At 36.8% G+C, this 12,742-nt stretch overlaps 1 protein-coding gene across 1 annotated transcript; it reads left to right on the forward strand.

Moving 5' to 3' along the window:
* The first annotated feature begins 623 nt into the window (after window positions 1-623).
* On the forward strand, window positions 624-3,098 carry LOC120217704 (calmodulin-binding receptor kinase CaMRLK-like). Its single transcript, XM_039214770.1, has 2 exons — window positions 624-2,040; window positions 2,286-3,098. The coding sequence occupies exons 1-2, from the start codon at window positions 654-656 to the stop codon at window positions 2,942-2,944; spliced, it is 2,046 nt and encodes a 681-aa protein (XP_039070701.1). The 5' UTR covers window positions 624-653; the 3' UTR covers window positions 2,945-3,098.
* Window positions 3,099-12,742: the final 9,644 nt, after the last annotated feature.

Raw genomic sequence — 12,742 nt, forward strand, 5'->3', positions numbered from 1 at the left:
TCCCACGATCCCAAGGTTAAGAGTCTTGTGCTCTACCAACTGAGCTGTATGTTTATTTCTTTAATTTGATTTTATTGTTATTTTAATCTAAGTTTGTGTTTCGTGTATAAATGAGTAGCATCTTTTATCAAAATAGTTAGAATGTGATTATTTTGTATTTAATATAAAAATAAGTGTCCAATTTATATCGTAGTTTTATTTATGTGTCTAAATTATTTTTTGATCTATCAAGACACTTAGTGTTACTAACGTTACCATTTCAAGTGTCTCGACCAACACACCTACCTTGTAAAGACAACTAATCGAACTTATGACCTCAAAAATAACAAATTTTTCTTTAACCATTAAAATCGTTTATATCATGTAATTAATAATAAGATATTTATATTAATACTATTTAATATAAATAACTATGGACAAAATGCACAATGAAGTGCTCAACCCGCATCAACAGTTGAACAATTCACACCGTTAACTGCTCCATCAGTTTTATACCCCACTGCCGTTAACTTCCGCAGCAATCCTACTTCACTAGCTTTTCAAGGTCCCCCACCTTCAATCCAAAAAGATAAAGCCTCTTCATATATTTCTTCAAGCTGCCTTCTTCTTCTTCTATCTCTGTAAATGCCCAAAACTGCAGAAAAGTTTAAGAAATGAAACTTCTCCCGAGATTTTCACTTCTCTTTTCGCTGCTGGTAGCGGCACAATCAACATGCAACAGTACAGACCAGGCACTGGTTTCCAAAGCTTTTAAATCGGTCTCTGGGTTCAACATCTCTTGGTTGAAATCCCACGACGTCAACTGCTCCTATCCTCCGATAAAGGTATTGAATTTCTCTTCAAAGGATTTAACAGGTACCGTTTCATGGAAATTTCTCAGGCACCTTTCACAGTTGCGCACCATTGATCTCTCCCACAATTCTCTTCAAGGCTTAGTTCCCGGTTGGTTCTGGTCTATGTCCGCACTTGTCCAAGTCAATCTGTCGAGAAATAGGTTCGGAGGAACGATTGGGTTCGAGCCCACCTCGGGGATTGACTCGTTTTCATCGGTTCGGGTACTGAACCTTTCGACTAACAGGTTCACCAACTTGGTTAAACTCTCTGGTTTTCCCAACCTTGAATTTCTTGACGTTTCAAACAATGTTCTTGGTGTTCTTCCCGATGGATTTATCAAACTTACCAACCTCCAGCATCTGGATATTTCGAGTTGCAAGATTTCTGGCAGTGTAAAGCCTATTTCAACTCTTCATTCATTGAATTACTTGGATGTATCAAACAACTCCATGAATGGTACTTTCCCTTTCGATTTCCCTTCTGCTAATAGCTTGAAGTTTCTCAACATTTCGCTCAACCACTTCAATGGTTCAGTTGGGTTTGACAAGTTCCAAAGATTTGGCAAATCTGCTTTTATTCATGCTGGGAATTTCGTTTTCAATACTTCAAAAAAAGCACCGAGCAATCACATTAAACCCCATTCCTTGACCCCAACACACACAGTTTTCCAACAACAGTTACCACTGAAACGCCACGCCAAATCAAAAAGCAAAGCTCTGGTCATTGGTTTATCGTCTTCATCTGGTTTTCTACTTGCTTCCCTTGCGTTCTGCATCTTTTGCATATACAAGAGAAAGAAACTAGCGAGGAGAAAAAACAAATGGGCCATATCCAACCCGGTTCAACCAAATTTCAAGATCGAAAAATCAGGGCCGTTCTCTTTCGAGACGGAATCGGGTTCGTCGTGGGTGGCGGACATCAAAGAACCGACATCAGCCCCGGTCATCATGTCCTCAAAGCCGTTGATGAACTTCACCTTCAAGGACTTGATCGCCGCCACGTCTCGTTTCGGAAAGGAGTCCGTACTGGCAGAAGGCCAATGTGGGCCACTTTACAGAGCTGTCCTCCCGGGTGACCTCCACGTGGCGATCAAGGTTTTGGAACACGCCAGAGACGTCGATCGTGATGAAGCCGTTGCCATGTTTGAAGATCTTTTTAGGCTCAAGCACCCTAACCTATTACCTCTCTCCGGTTACTGCATTGCAGGTGAACCCTAACTATTACATCTCTGACAAGGTTTACTGCATTTGAATAATCAATCTCACGGGTTTGTCTGAAAATATTGAAAATCAATCACCTGTCGTTATTTCTGTCATGCCAACGACATGCCATCATTACTTGTATTGACATTCGTGAATTTTGGCGCTTCTTTTCAACTTCATCCATGTATGTACATTTTCAGCTTTCACGTTAATTAGAGTAATTTTTAAGGTCTTTTCTTCTTTTTTAAGGCAAGGAGAAGCTGGTGTTGTATGAATTTGTGGCAAACGGTGATTTACACCGGTGGTTACATGAACTTCCGACGGGGGCGCCCAACGTGGAGGATTGGAGCACCGACACTTGGGATATTATTCACAACGGAATCGGGTCCCATAATTCTGCGCCGGAGAAAACGAACTGGCTGACGCGCCACCGCATCGCGGTCGGGGTTGCGCGTGGGTTGGCTTATCTACATCATGTAGGGTCCAACCATGGCCATCTCGTGGCTTCTAATGTTCTACTCTCCGACAATCTAGAACCTCGGATATCCGATTTCGGGATAAGGAACATTGGTTCTAAGAAAGAAAGGGATAAAAAGGGTGAAAACGATTTTGAATTTGATGTTTATTGCTTCGGTGTTGTTTTGTTGGAGCTTTTGACGGGGAAGCAAGGGACGGAGGAGAATGTAAAGCGGGTGAGGAGGTTAGTGAAGGAAAGGAATGGGGTTGTGGCGCTTGACTCGAGGTTGAGACTAGGCGGTGACTCGGAGGCTGAGATGGTGGAGAGCCTCGGAGTCGGGTACTTGTGTACGGCGGAGTCGGCTGAGAAAAGGCCGACGATGCAGCAAGTGCTAGGTTTACTCAAAGACATACACCCGGCGGTTGTCGATTTCAACCGATTTCATGGGTGAAACTGTAAAAGTAAAACCCACGTTTGAAACACTATTTTGGCGGTGATCATCACGCGCTATTAATGGAGATCAGATCATGCCTCGTCGTCTCTCGAATTTTATATTTGTTTTCTTTTTTTCATTTTAGCTTTTGTGATGTACATAGAGACAAGAATTTTATTGGGTAAAAATGAAAAATAGAAAAGGGAAAATGTGGGGTAATTTAATTTAATTTAGCTTTATTCCTTCTATTTTTTTTTATCTTTTATCATGAATTTCCCTTTCCTTTTGGAAAAGTAGATGTGATATTATATAAGTAGCAAATCATCTAAAGTTCCAAACAAGATTGCAGCCACTTTCTTAGAAAGTTTGGGATTTGGAGCAAATTATAAACTTTCAAGTAGTTAAAATATAATTCTTACTATTAATTAATTTAAATAATTAGTTGTTACAATGATGAGACATAAATAAGATGGGACATTGTTGATGAGAAATTTATGAGGGTTGGCAGTTGATAATATTTTTTTAATTTGAGTAGAGAATCGATGATTTAACGAAAGTTGATTAGTGTTTAGAGTCATATGACCCCATGATTTGTTGAAAATGTCAAATGACTTGTGTGATTGTTAATAGTTTCTCTTTCAATTCAGATAAATTATAACTGTTAATTTATAGGAGTTAAAATTCTCTCACTTCGCATCTTTAATACAAGTATCATTAGCTAATGGCTATTAAAACACCAATTACAACTTTTCACCTGTACTAAAAAAAAGTGAATCATTAACTTTCGTTTCGTATCAACATACATGATCCTTAATTTTCCACACGTTGAATCTCACCTTAGTATACACACGGACCCTGCATGTTGTAGCCGCCTACAACTTCAGCTTGGGTGTGTTTCAAGTTCTGATAAAGACAAGTTTGCCTTAGACAATTCATCACGTAAAGTCATCATTTCGTGGCTTCAAGTAAACGGACGGCACGAAGAAGGGCCTTGAGTCAAGTTTTGTCGGCTATATGCTCCGCCCCGATCGTCACGATCCAATGTCAACATCTGGTTTAGCGGGATTAACCGGAAACAAGCAAAGCGGTAACATAAAAACAAGCAAATAGGGTCATATTGCATTTTTTAAAAATAGTCTAAGATGATTATAAAATAATATATGATCATAACTTTATTAACTTATTGATAAAGTACACACTTGCAAACACACATGCTTGAACTTAGGACCTCTTGGAAGAATATTATAATCTTTTACCATTGAATTCACATGATGAGTTCGGAATCGTATGATACACTTTGATATTCATGCAAAGCTTGATAAAGAAGATCAATAATGGAATATTATTGAAATGTCGCTGTCTTAAGAGTATTTCATAATGTTAACGTATTCGACCTCTTATATGATAAAGTTTCTTGGGGTCCATGGACCATGGTGGTTCCATCTATGAGAGAGTGCTTCAGTCTTATTTTATTTTAGATGATATAAAGTTGTTTGGAATTGCATGATGATATGATACGCAAAAGGAAAAGGCAAAAGGCAAAGGAAACTTCATTGAGAATTCTCTTTTTGGTTTCCATGTGCTTTCTTTTTCATCTTGAAAATGGCGAAAGGGAACCGTAGAGTTTACAGGTTACGTTGAAAATGGCCAAATCGGGGCTATTTAGTTAAACAAGAAGAGAATGGTCAAGTTTATTACGAACCGAATACTGAGGTAGTGAGTCGGGTTCATTTTTTGGTACTTTGAATTCAGGTGATGGGATCATAAAAACAAGCGGGCCGGGTTGGGTTTTTATCCACTCAAACTTGACCAGAATATAATACCTCTTTACATTTGAGTTTAAGTAAGTTTCACTCAATTGAAAATCTGACTCGTTTTTAAGATAAAAAGTTAGCTCTCACACCTGACCTATCCAAATATAAATATAAAAAATATCATTTTTACTAGGTAAAATAGATAATTAATTGAAAAAATATAGATAAATAGATTTTATAGTGATTATGTCTAAATATATAAAAATTAATTATATTATTATTTTCGAATCGGATCAAGTCAATATCTTTCACCCTAAACCCAAAAATTGATCCTATCTTATATCTGAAAAAATTAACCTAATTTGAATTTTAAAAAACCAATTCTATAAAATTAAATTAAATCAAAATTCCGATAAAATATCCCTACCTAATTGCGATGTTGATGCGCATCCATGTTTTACATAGCCGTTGAACTTCAATGGATATTTTTATCTAATGAAAGCCCAAAACTTGTTAAAATAGTTTTCAGGTCCAACGTTGTTAGTATGGACCTCAATACAACAGAAAATTATATCAATTTTTTTACATAGAAATTATATCAATTAAAACTACATAATTTGTTAACTTTATATGTAATCAAATTATGACTTTCAATTTTTTTTATATAAAATTAGATATAATTAAATTTTAATCCTCAAAATTTTAAAAGTTAATTTTAGTATTTAAACTACATACTAACTAAATTGAAAGTAGGCAATGTTGATTAAAAATTAGAAAATATAGTTTAAATAGATTTTTATTAAATAAACCTCTTTTATAATCAAGTAATTATACTTATAAATAGACACTAAAGATTAAGGTTAAAAGTCAAATTCTTTATGGAGATTTTTCTCACATTCTTCTATTTTTAACATTAGTGGAAATTATTCTCTTTGGACCGTAGTTTTTTTTTTCTAAAGAATTTTTCACGTACAATTTTGGTTTCTGTTTTATTCTGTGATCATCATGTTTGTCGCTATCTTCTAACAAATCAGTATTATATCATCCTTTGTTTGTCTCGACCATGATAATAACATCCTTGGAAAATGAAATTCCGCTATTGGATCATAACACAAAATTCGTATTGTGGTAGATGGAGGTATGAAAATTTGCAATGACTTTCCCATTGCGATGGAAGGGCAAAGAAGAATGTCAAGTTTTATGTTATGTAGGGTTCAATAGTTTTTAAAGATAAAGTTGATTTCTCATTCGTGTTAGATGATGACGTTATTAGTAAACACGTCTTGGATGAATCAAATAAAGAAATATTTTGTGTTGAACTAGACAATAGTTGGTATAGTAAGATTTTGGGAATTATAATATAATTCAATTTTGTGAGCATAACAAATTTGATAAGAAAAATAGAATCCAATTCATCACATGGATTAATAACAAAAAAGATAGAATTATCATTGATGATTGAGATCATTCAGTGTGTGATATTGCTCGTGGTGATACAATTGTGAACAAAGTTTTGATGTCCTTAACGATGTAAAGACTAAGCTCAAGCTTCGACAAAGTTTAGATTCAGTTGACAATCATTATTGACAAATACCCCTTCACGGGTTTCATGAAAGAAGTGAAGAGTTTGATTGAAATAGAATTTTGTCTCGTACTTCTTTCACCTTCAGAATTTATGTTAATGTAAACATTGTTAGAGTTTGAGTCAAATTCGATCTAATTTAAATTAAAGAAATTTAAAAAATAACTAAGAAAAAAAATGGAAGAAAGCATAAAATCTAACTTTTTTTAAAACAAGTATACGACATATTTTCTTTTATGTAGATTAAAAATTGAAAATCTAGTTTAAGGATATTTTTATTAAATAAGTATATATAAATAGATATTACGGATCAAGGTTACAAATCAAGTTCTTCATAAATTTTTCTTTTGTATTCTTCTATTTTTGATATTAGTGAAACTTCTTCTCTTGTGTATATATTTTTTCCTAAAAGATTTTTACACATAAAATTCGATATATATTTTATAGTACAATTATTATATTTATTATTATTTATTAATAAATGCTGTACTTTTGTCTGAAACTTACTTTTCAAAAACTGAAGATGGCGAACGTGGGAGTGATAGCAAGAATACCCCCAGTGTTTGTAAAGAAAACAAGACATGGATATGGACAATAATGGTGTTAAAGATCATAGGCTCCAACTAGAGTTCTTCATCTAATCACATATTGGATACAGTTTTTTTTAATAATATGAGGTGAATATTAAGTAATATTTATTTAAAATCTTTAGCTATTAGTAATGTATATATACCTTAGAGACGCTCGAACCTATGATCTTAAAGAAGAACAATACTCCTTTTAATTGCTAAAACCATTCAATGAATTCGAATACTAAGTTAACAAGGCAGAGCTACTAGCATCGATATGTTAAGTGGAGGCATTCTTCTATGTTGATAAGATAACACGCCATGTTAACAGCCTCGGCCCAGAAGTGTTTTGGGAAGCCCCGCATTCAACCGCAAACATCTGGCTCTTTCATTCAATGACCTGTTCATCCGTTCCGCAACACCATTCTGTTGTGGTGTCTTGCGCACTGTAAAATGTCTCTTAATCCCGTGCTCCTTACAGAAGTGTAAGAACTGTGAATCTGTGTACTCCATACCATTGTCAGACCGCAAACAATTGATTTTTTGTCATGTTTGGTTTTCTACCTCACCTTTCCACAGCTTGAACTTCTCAAAAACTTTAGATTTCTATTTCAAAAAATACACCCAAACTTTCCGTGAAAAATCATCAATAAAAGTAACATAATACCTAGATCCACCCAAAGACGATGTCGTGGAAGGCCCCCATACATCAGAATGCACATAATCAAGAATCCCTTGAGTTGTGTGCTTCGCAGTCTTGAAACGGACTTTAGTCTGTTTACCAAGAACACAATACTTGCAAAAATCGAGCTTACATCTTTTGACACCATGCAACATATTTCTTTTGTGTAATTCTGTCATACCACGTTCACTAAGATGAGCAAGACGCATATGCCACAATTTTGTAGTATCATCACAGGACTCAACAGAATGAACTCCACCTGCAACGGTACTCCCTAACAATCTATAAATATTTCCTACAGTCATCTTTCATTTCATCACAGTCAAAGCATCTTTAACAATCCGAATGGTTTCCCTATCCTCATCAGCCTTAGGGATAAAACCATTCTTGTGCAAAGTGCCCAAAGAAATCAAATTCTTCTTCAAATCTGGGATATGTCGAACACCACTCAACGTCCGAACAAAGCCATCATACATCTTAATTCTGACATCACCAATACCAACAATATTGCAACATCGATCATCACCCAAATAAACAGAACCAGAATTAACCGACCTGTATGTCAAAAAACCATTCCCTATTTGGCGTGATGCGATAAGAACATCCAGAATCAAGAATCCACGCATCCGTCAATTGAGTCGTTGAAATAGAAAGCATATTACCCTCACTGCAATCAGAATTGTCATCCTCGACCACGTTCACAGACTTGGATGAAACATCACGCTTTTCATCAGTATGCTTTTTCAACTTCGGACAGTCTCTTATGTCCCGCCTCCTTGCACTTGTAACAGTGAATTGTCTTCTTATCCCTAGATTTGGATCTGGAATTCCGCTTGCCAGACCCTACATTCTCTGGCTTTCGTCCACGGTCTCGATTACCCCTTGACATATAAGCTATCGGCTTGAGAGTTTTCCCTTGCATTCTGCTTCCGCTGGTTGTGAGCCAACAAGGCTGCAGTAATCTCCTCAACGTTGATAGTCTCTTTCCCATATGTAAGAGTAGTCACCATATGTTCGTAAGAGGGAGGCAACGAACACAACAAAATCATCGCTCTGTCTTCATCCTCAATTTTTACATCAAACTGAGCCAAATCAGAAACGATTTGATTGAAGACATTCACGTGTTGCGCCAAATCATGATCGTCCTGCATCTTCAGCCCATACAGCCGCTGCTTTAGATACAGTTTTGTCGTTAAGGATTTGGACATAAACTGACTTTCAAACTTCCTCCAAATTTCGTCTGGAGACGATAGATGCATGACGTGATACATAACCTCGTCCGCCAAGCATAATCGTATGGTTCCTGCCGCTCGTTGTTGCAATTCTTCCCAATCTTCCTCCTCCATCGACGCCGGCTTTGTAGGTCGCAAAGCCTTCAGGATCCCCTGCTGTTTCAACAGATCGCCAAGGGCATCATTGGCCGGGAAAGTTGCAGAAGAGGTATGGACTGGTCATGATGTTAGTTTTGATAACTTACGGATTTTTGGTTGTCCGCTTATGTGCATGTACCTGCTGATGAGAGATCCAATCTTGATGCAAAATCGAAGGAGTGCATTTTTCTGGGTTACAAGAAAGGTGTCAAACGATTCAAGTTCTGGGATCCAGTTGCGAAGAAAATTGTGATCGGTAGAGATGTTGTTTTTGATGAACAATCCATGTAGCAACAGAAGAAAGACACGACAGTGGTGGATTTCGAGCAGTTTCCAGTTGAGAAACCAGAAACGTCTCAACCGACTTTTGGTAGTTCCACTACGGATGATTTACAGGATTATAGTCTCGCCAGAGACAGGGTGAGACGGACGAATATAAAGTCTCCGAGTAGATTGGGTTTTGAAGACTTGGTCTCTTTTGTGTACTTATTGTTAGCAGTGATGATCCGGTTACTTTTCATGATGCTGTTATTAGTCAGGAAAACGACAAGTGGATGGCAGCCATGGTTGAGGAGATGGAGTCTTTGAATCACAATCGTACATGGAGTTGGTTCCCCTTCCTGAGGTAAAAAAGCGATTGGTTGCAAATGGGTGTATAAGAAGAAACCAACAGTACAGAAAAAGAGGGGGAGAAGTTCAAGGCTCGTTTGGGTAGCAAAGGGTTTTTCACAGCAAAAGGATATTTATGATGAAATCTTTTTTCCTATGGTCAGGTACACTTCAATCCGAGCAGTACTTGCATTGGTGGCCATTGGGATTTGCATTTAGAGTAGATGGATGTTAAAACTGCTTTTTTGCATGGTGATTTAGAGGAGCAGATCTACATCGGCAACCTGAAGGTTTCACTCAACTTGGAAACGAGCATTTAGTTTACAGATTGAAGAAATCTTTGTACGGGTTGAAACAGTTGCTGCAAAGAAAATTCTTGGAATGGAAATTTGCAGGGATAGAGACTCAAGGAAACTGTGGCTATCTCAACGGGGTTATGTTAAAAAAATGCTAGAAAGGTTTGCGATGAGCAGCGCAAAACCAGTTAGCACTCTATTGGCGAACCACTTTAAGCTCTCATCAGAACATGCCCTAAGACAGATAAGGAAGCTGAATATGCAAAGGTTCCGTATTCTAATGTTGTTGGCTGATTGATGTATGCAATGGTATGTACTCGTCCTGATTTAGCTCATGCTGTTAGTCAAGTTTGTAAGTACATGTAAAAACCTGGTAAGCAACATTGGGAAGCAGTCAAGTGGATCTTTCGGTACTTAAAGGGTACTGTGGGACATGGAATTGTTTTTGGTAGTCAACGAGATAATTCTTTGGTTGTAGGATATGTGGATTTATACTATGCATGTGACTTGGATAATAGAAGACATGGTTTTTTTACTCTTGGTGGAGGACCTATTTGTTGGAAGTCTATTGTTCAATCTGTTGTGGCACTATCTACAACTGAAGCTGAGTACATGGCAGCGGCTGAAGCTGCAAAAGAAGCTTTATGGCTCACTGGTTTAGTAAAGGAGTTGGGTGTTCAGCAAGGTGGAGTTCAGCTGCTCTGCGACAATCAAAGTGTTATTCACTTAGCTAAGAATCAGGTATATCGTGTTAGAACTAAGCACATTGATGTACGTTTTCACAAGATCAGAGAGTTGGTTGCATCTGGAGAGATTTTGTTTCAGAAGGTACACACTGATGAGAATGCCGCTGATATGTTCACCAAGCCAGTTACAACAGTTACAACAGACAAGTTCAAGCATTTCTTGGACTTGTTGAATGTTTCAAGTTGTTAAAGAAGTAAGATAACCCAACCTACATTGAATGTTTCCTAAGGGGCAGGATATTCGTCAAGGTGGAGATTTGTAAGGTATGACTCATAAATATACCGGTAAAGAGGACAGGGGATGGAGATTATGTACCAGGGTTTTCTATTATAAATAGAGATGTAACCTAAACCTACATCGAATAAAAATTTTCTAGCGCCGCCTAGACACCGAGGACGTAAGCACATTACCGAACCTCGTTAAAATTCTTGTGTTCTTTCGTTTACTTTGCCCGATTTATCAACATTCTACAATAACTGATTTCATTTCTCTCTCAAGTTAATGCAGCTGGACAACAAATTTGGTTATTGCACGGTTCCAATATTTGACAGTAGCAAAAATGATTTATTTGAGTGCAAACAAAAGAAAAAGTTAAAATTTTATTCAACAGTAACAAAAAATATAGAAATTAACCGAACTAAATCATAATAAAATTATTATTTTTTGTTATTTTAACTAACTACAATTAACGTAATACAACTATGCAAAGGTCAAATAAGAGTCATAAACAGAAGATGAACGGCAAACTAAAAAGGTGAGAATGGCAGGAAAGGGACTATAAAAGCTAGTCTCCTTTTAATATTTTCTCAGCAAGCATATGCTTCTCATTCCCTGTTTGGAGCAATCCAGTAACATAATTTATCTTCTTTTTGTCCTTCATTTGATAGAGAAAGAGAGGGAGTTGATAGCATTACAAACAAATATTGGATTGGGGAAATACAAGGAGTTGTTGGATGCAGGGGTGAGAATAGCTGCAAGGTTTCATTCTCACTGCCCAATAACTGGTCGCTTATACTACCATCCTCCTAGTAATTCTGAAGGCCGCCACCACTCTGACCGCAGCTCCACAGGTGGCTCCGCCAGTCTTAATCGGAAGAATCAGGTTCAAGACCCTCATGTAAACCCCAAGGCAACTTCTGCTGCCAAGGCTACCATGCCGCTTGACTCCTCTCACTTCATTTTTTATTCTGTTTCATGAACAAACTGAAACCACAAACAAATTTTGACCAGAAAGTTCAACATGAATATGATTAAAACTTTATCTTTTGTACTATCCATAATCGAAATGATTATTAAATTTTCACTTAATGATTTCTTTTTCTATCTGCCTCTCTCTCTTTTTTCATCCTTTTATAACTGATTTTGCTCGTTATAATCGTTGTCTAATTCATTTGAATAGCGCTTTGTCAATTAATTAATCCCTATTACCTACTGGGATAGCACTCAACATCAGCACAAGCATTGATAAGACAACATCGATTTTTTACCAACTTCATTTGGAGTTAAAGGATAAGACAAGTAATTAGTATCATAATTCGCACGTACCTTGAATGTCCATTTGGTTCTTCAAGAAATTGCATGTCTACTATAGAAACATTTGTAATCATCCAAAACCTTGGAGTTAAAGTTCACTTGAGCGGAGACAGAGAGATGAATTGAAGCATTGATCTGCAATGGGAAATGAAACAACTATTATCAACATAAGAATTTGTTCTCAACATTAGAGGTAAGAATCACTATCATTAAATGTTGCGAGATTTAATGCTTAGGTGAATTGAATGTAGGTAGGAGGAAGATGCATGAATAGAGAAGATAAGAAGAGGAAACAACGCTCATTTAGCTAAGGTAGCAGCAAAGCAGAGAATAACAAAATGTAAAATTATATAGGCCTCAATACTATCTAAGTCAACTCACCTTTTTTTGTAGCCCAAAAGACCCCATCAGATTGACACTTCTAGTTCAATCACTACCATCAATTGGTTAGATGGTTAACCAATTATGATTTAGTTGTAGTTGTGCTATGTAAATGGGCAACCCTTTTGTGAACAATCTGCTTAGAGAATAAGCAGCAAGATCACCTTCCAAAACCTTAATTTACACCCATTGTCTTAGTAGTAACACTAGGAGATAGAACAAAATGTTGAAATAACTTTCTAATGTAATATATACTTCCACTTTGAAAACAGATTGTAACCCCCTAGACCCGG

The sequence above is a fragment of the Hibiscus syriacus genome, unplaced genomic scaffold (assembly GCF_006381635.1).
Source record: "Hibiscus syriacus cultivar Baekdansim isolate YM2019G1 unplaced genomic scaffold, ASM638163v2 tig00110187_pilon, whole genome shotgun sequence".
NCBI lineage: Eukaryota > Viridiplantae > Streptophyta > Magnoliopsida > Malvales > Malvaceae > Hibiscus > Hibiscus syriacus.

Excerpts from the sequence above, each read along its gene's own strand:
- LOC120217704 (XM_039214770.1), top strand. The coding sequence starts at position 654 with ATGAAACTTCTCCCGAGATTTTCACTTCTCTTTTCGCTGCTGGTAGCG. Across the intron at positions 2,041-2,285 it reads CTCCGGTTACTGCATTGCAG|GCAAGGAGAAGCTGGTGTTG; the intron begins GTGAACCCTAAC and ends TTCTTTTTTAAG.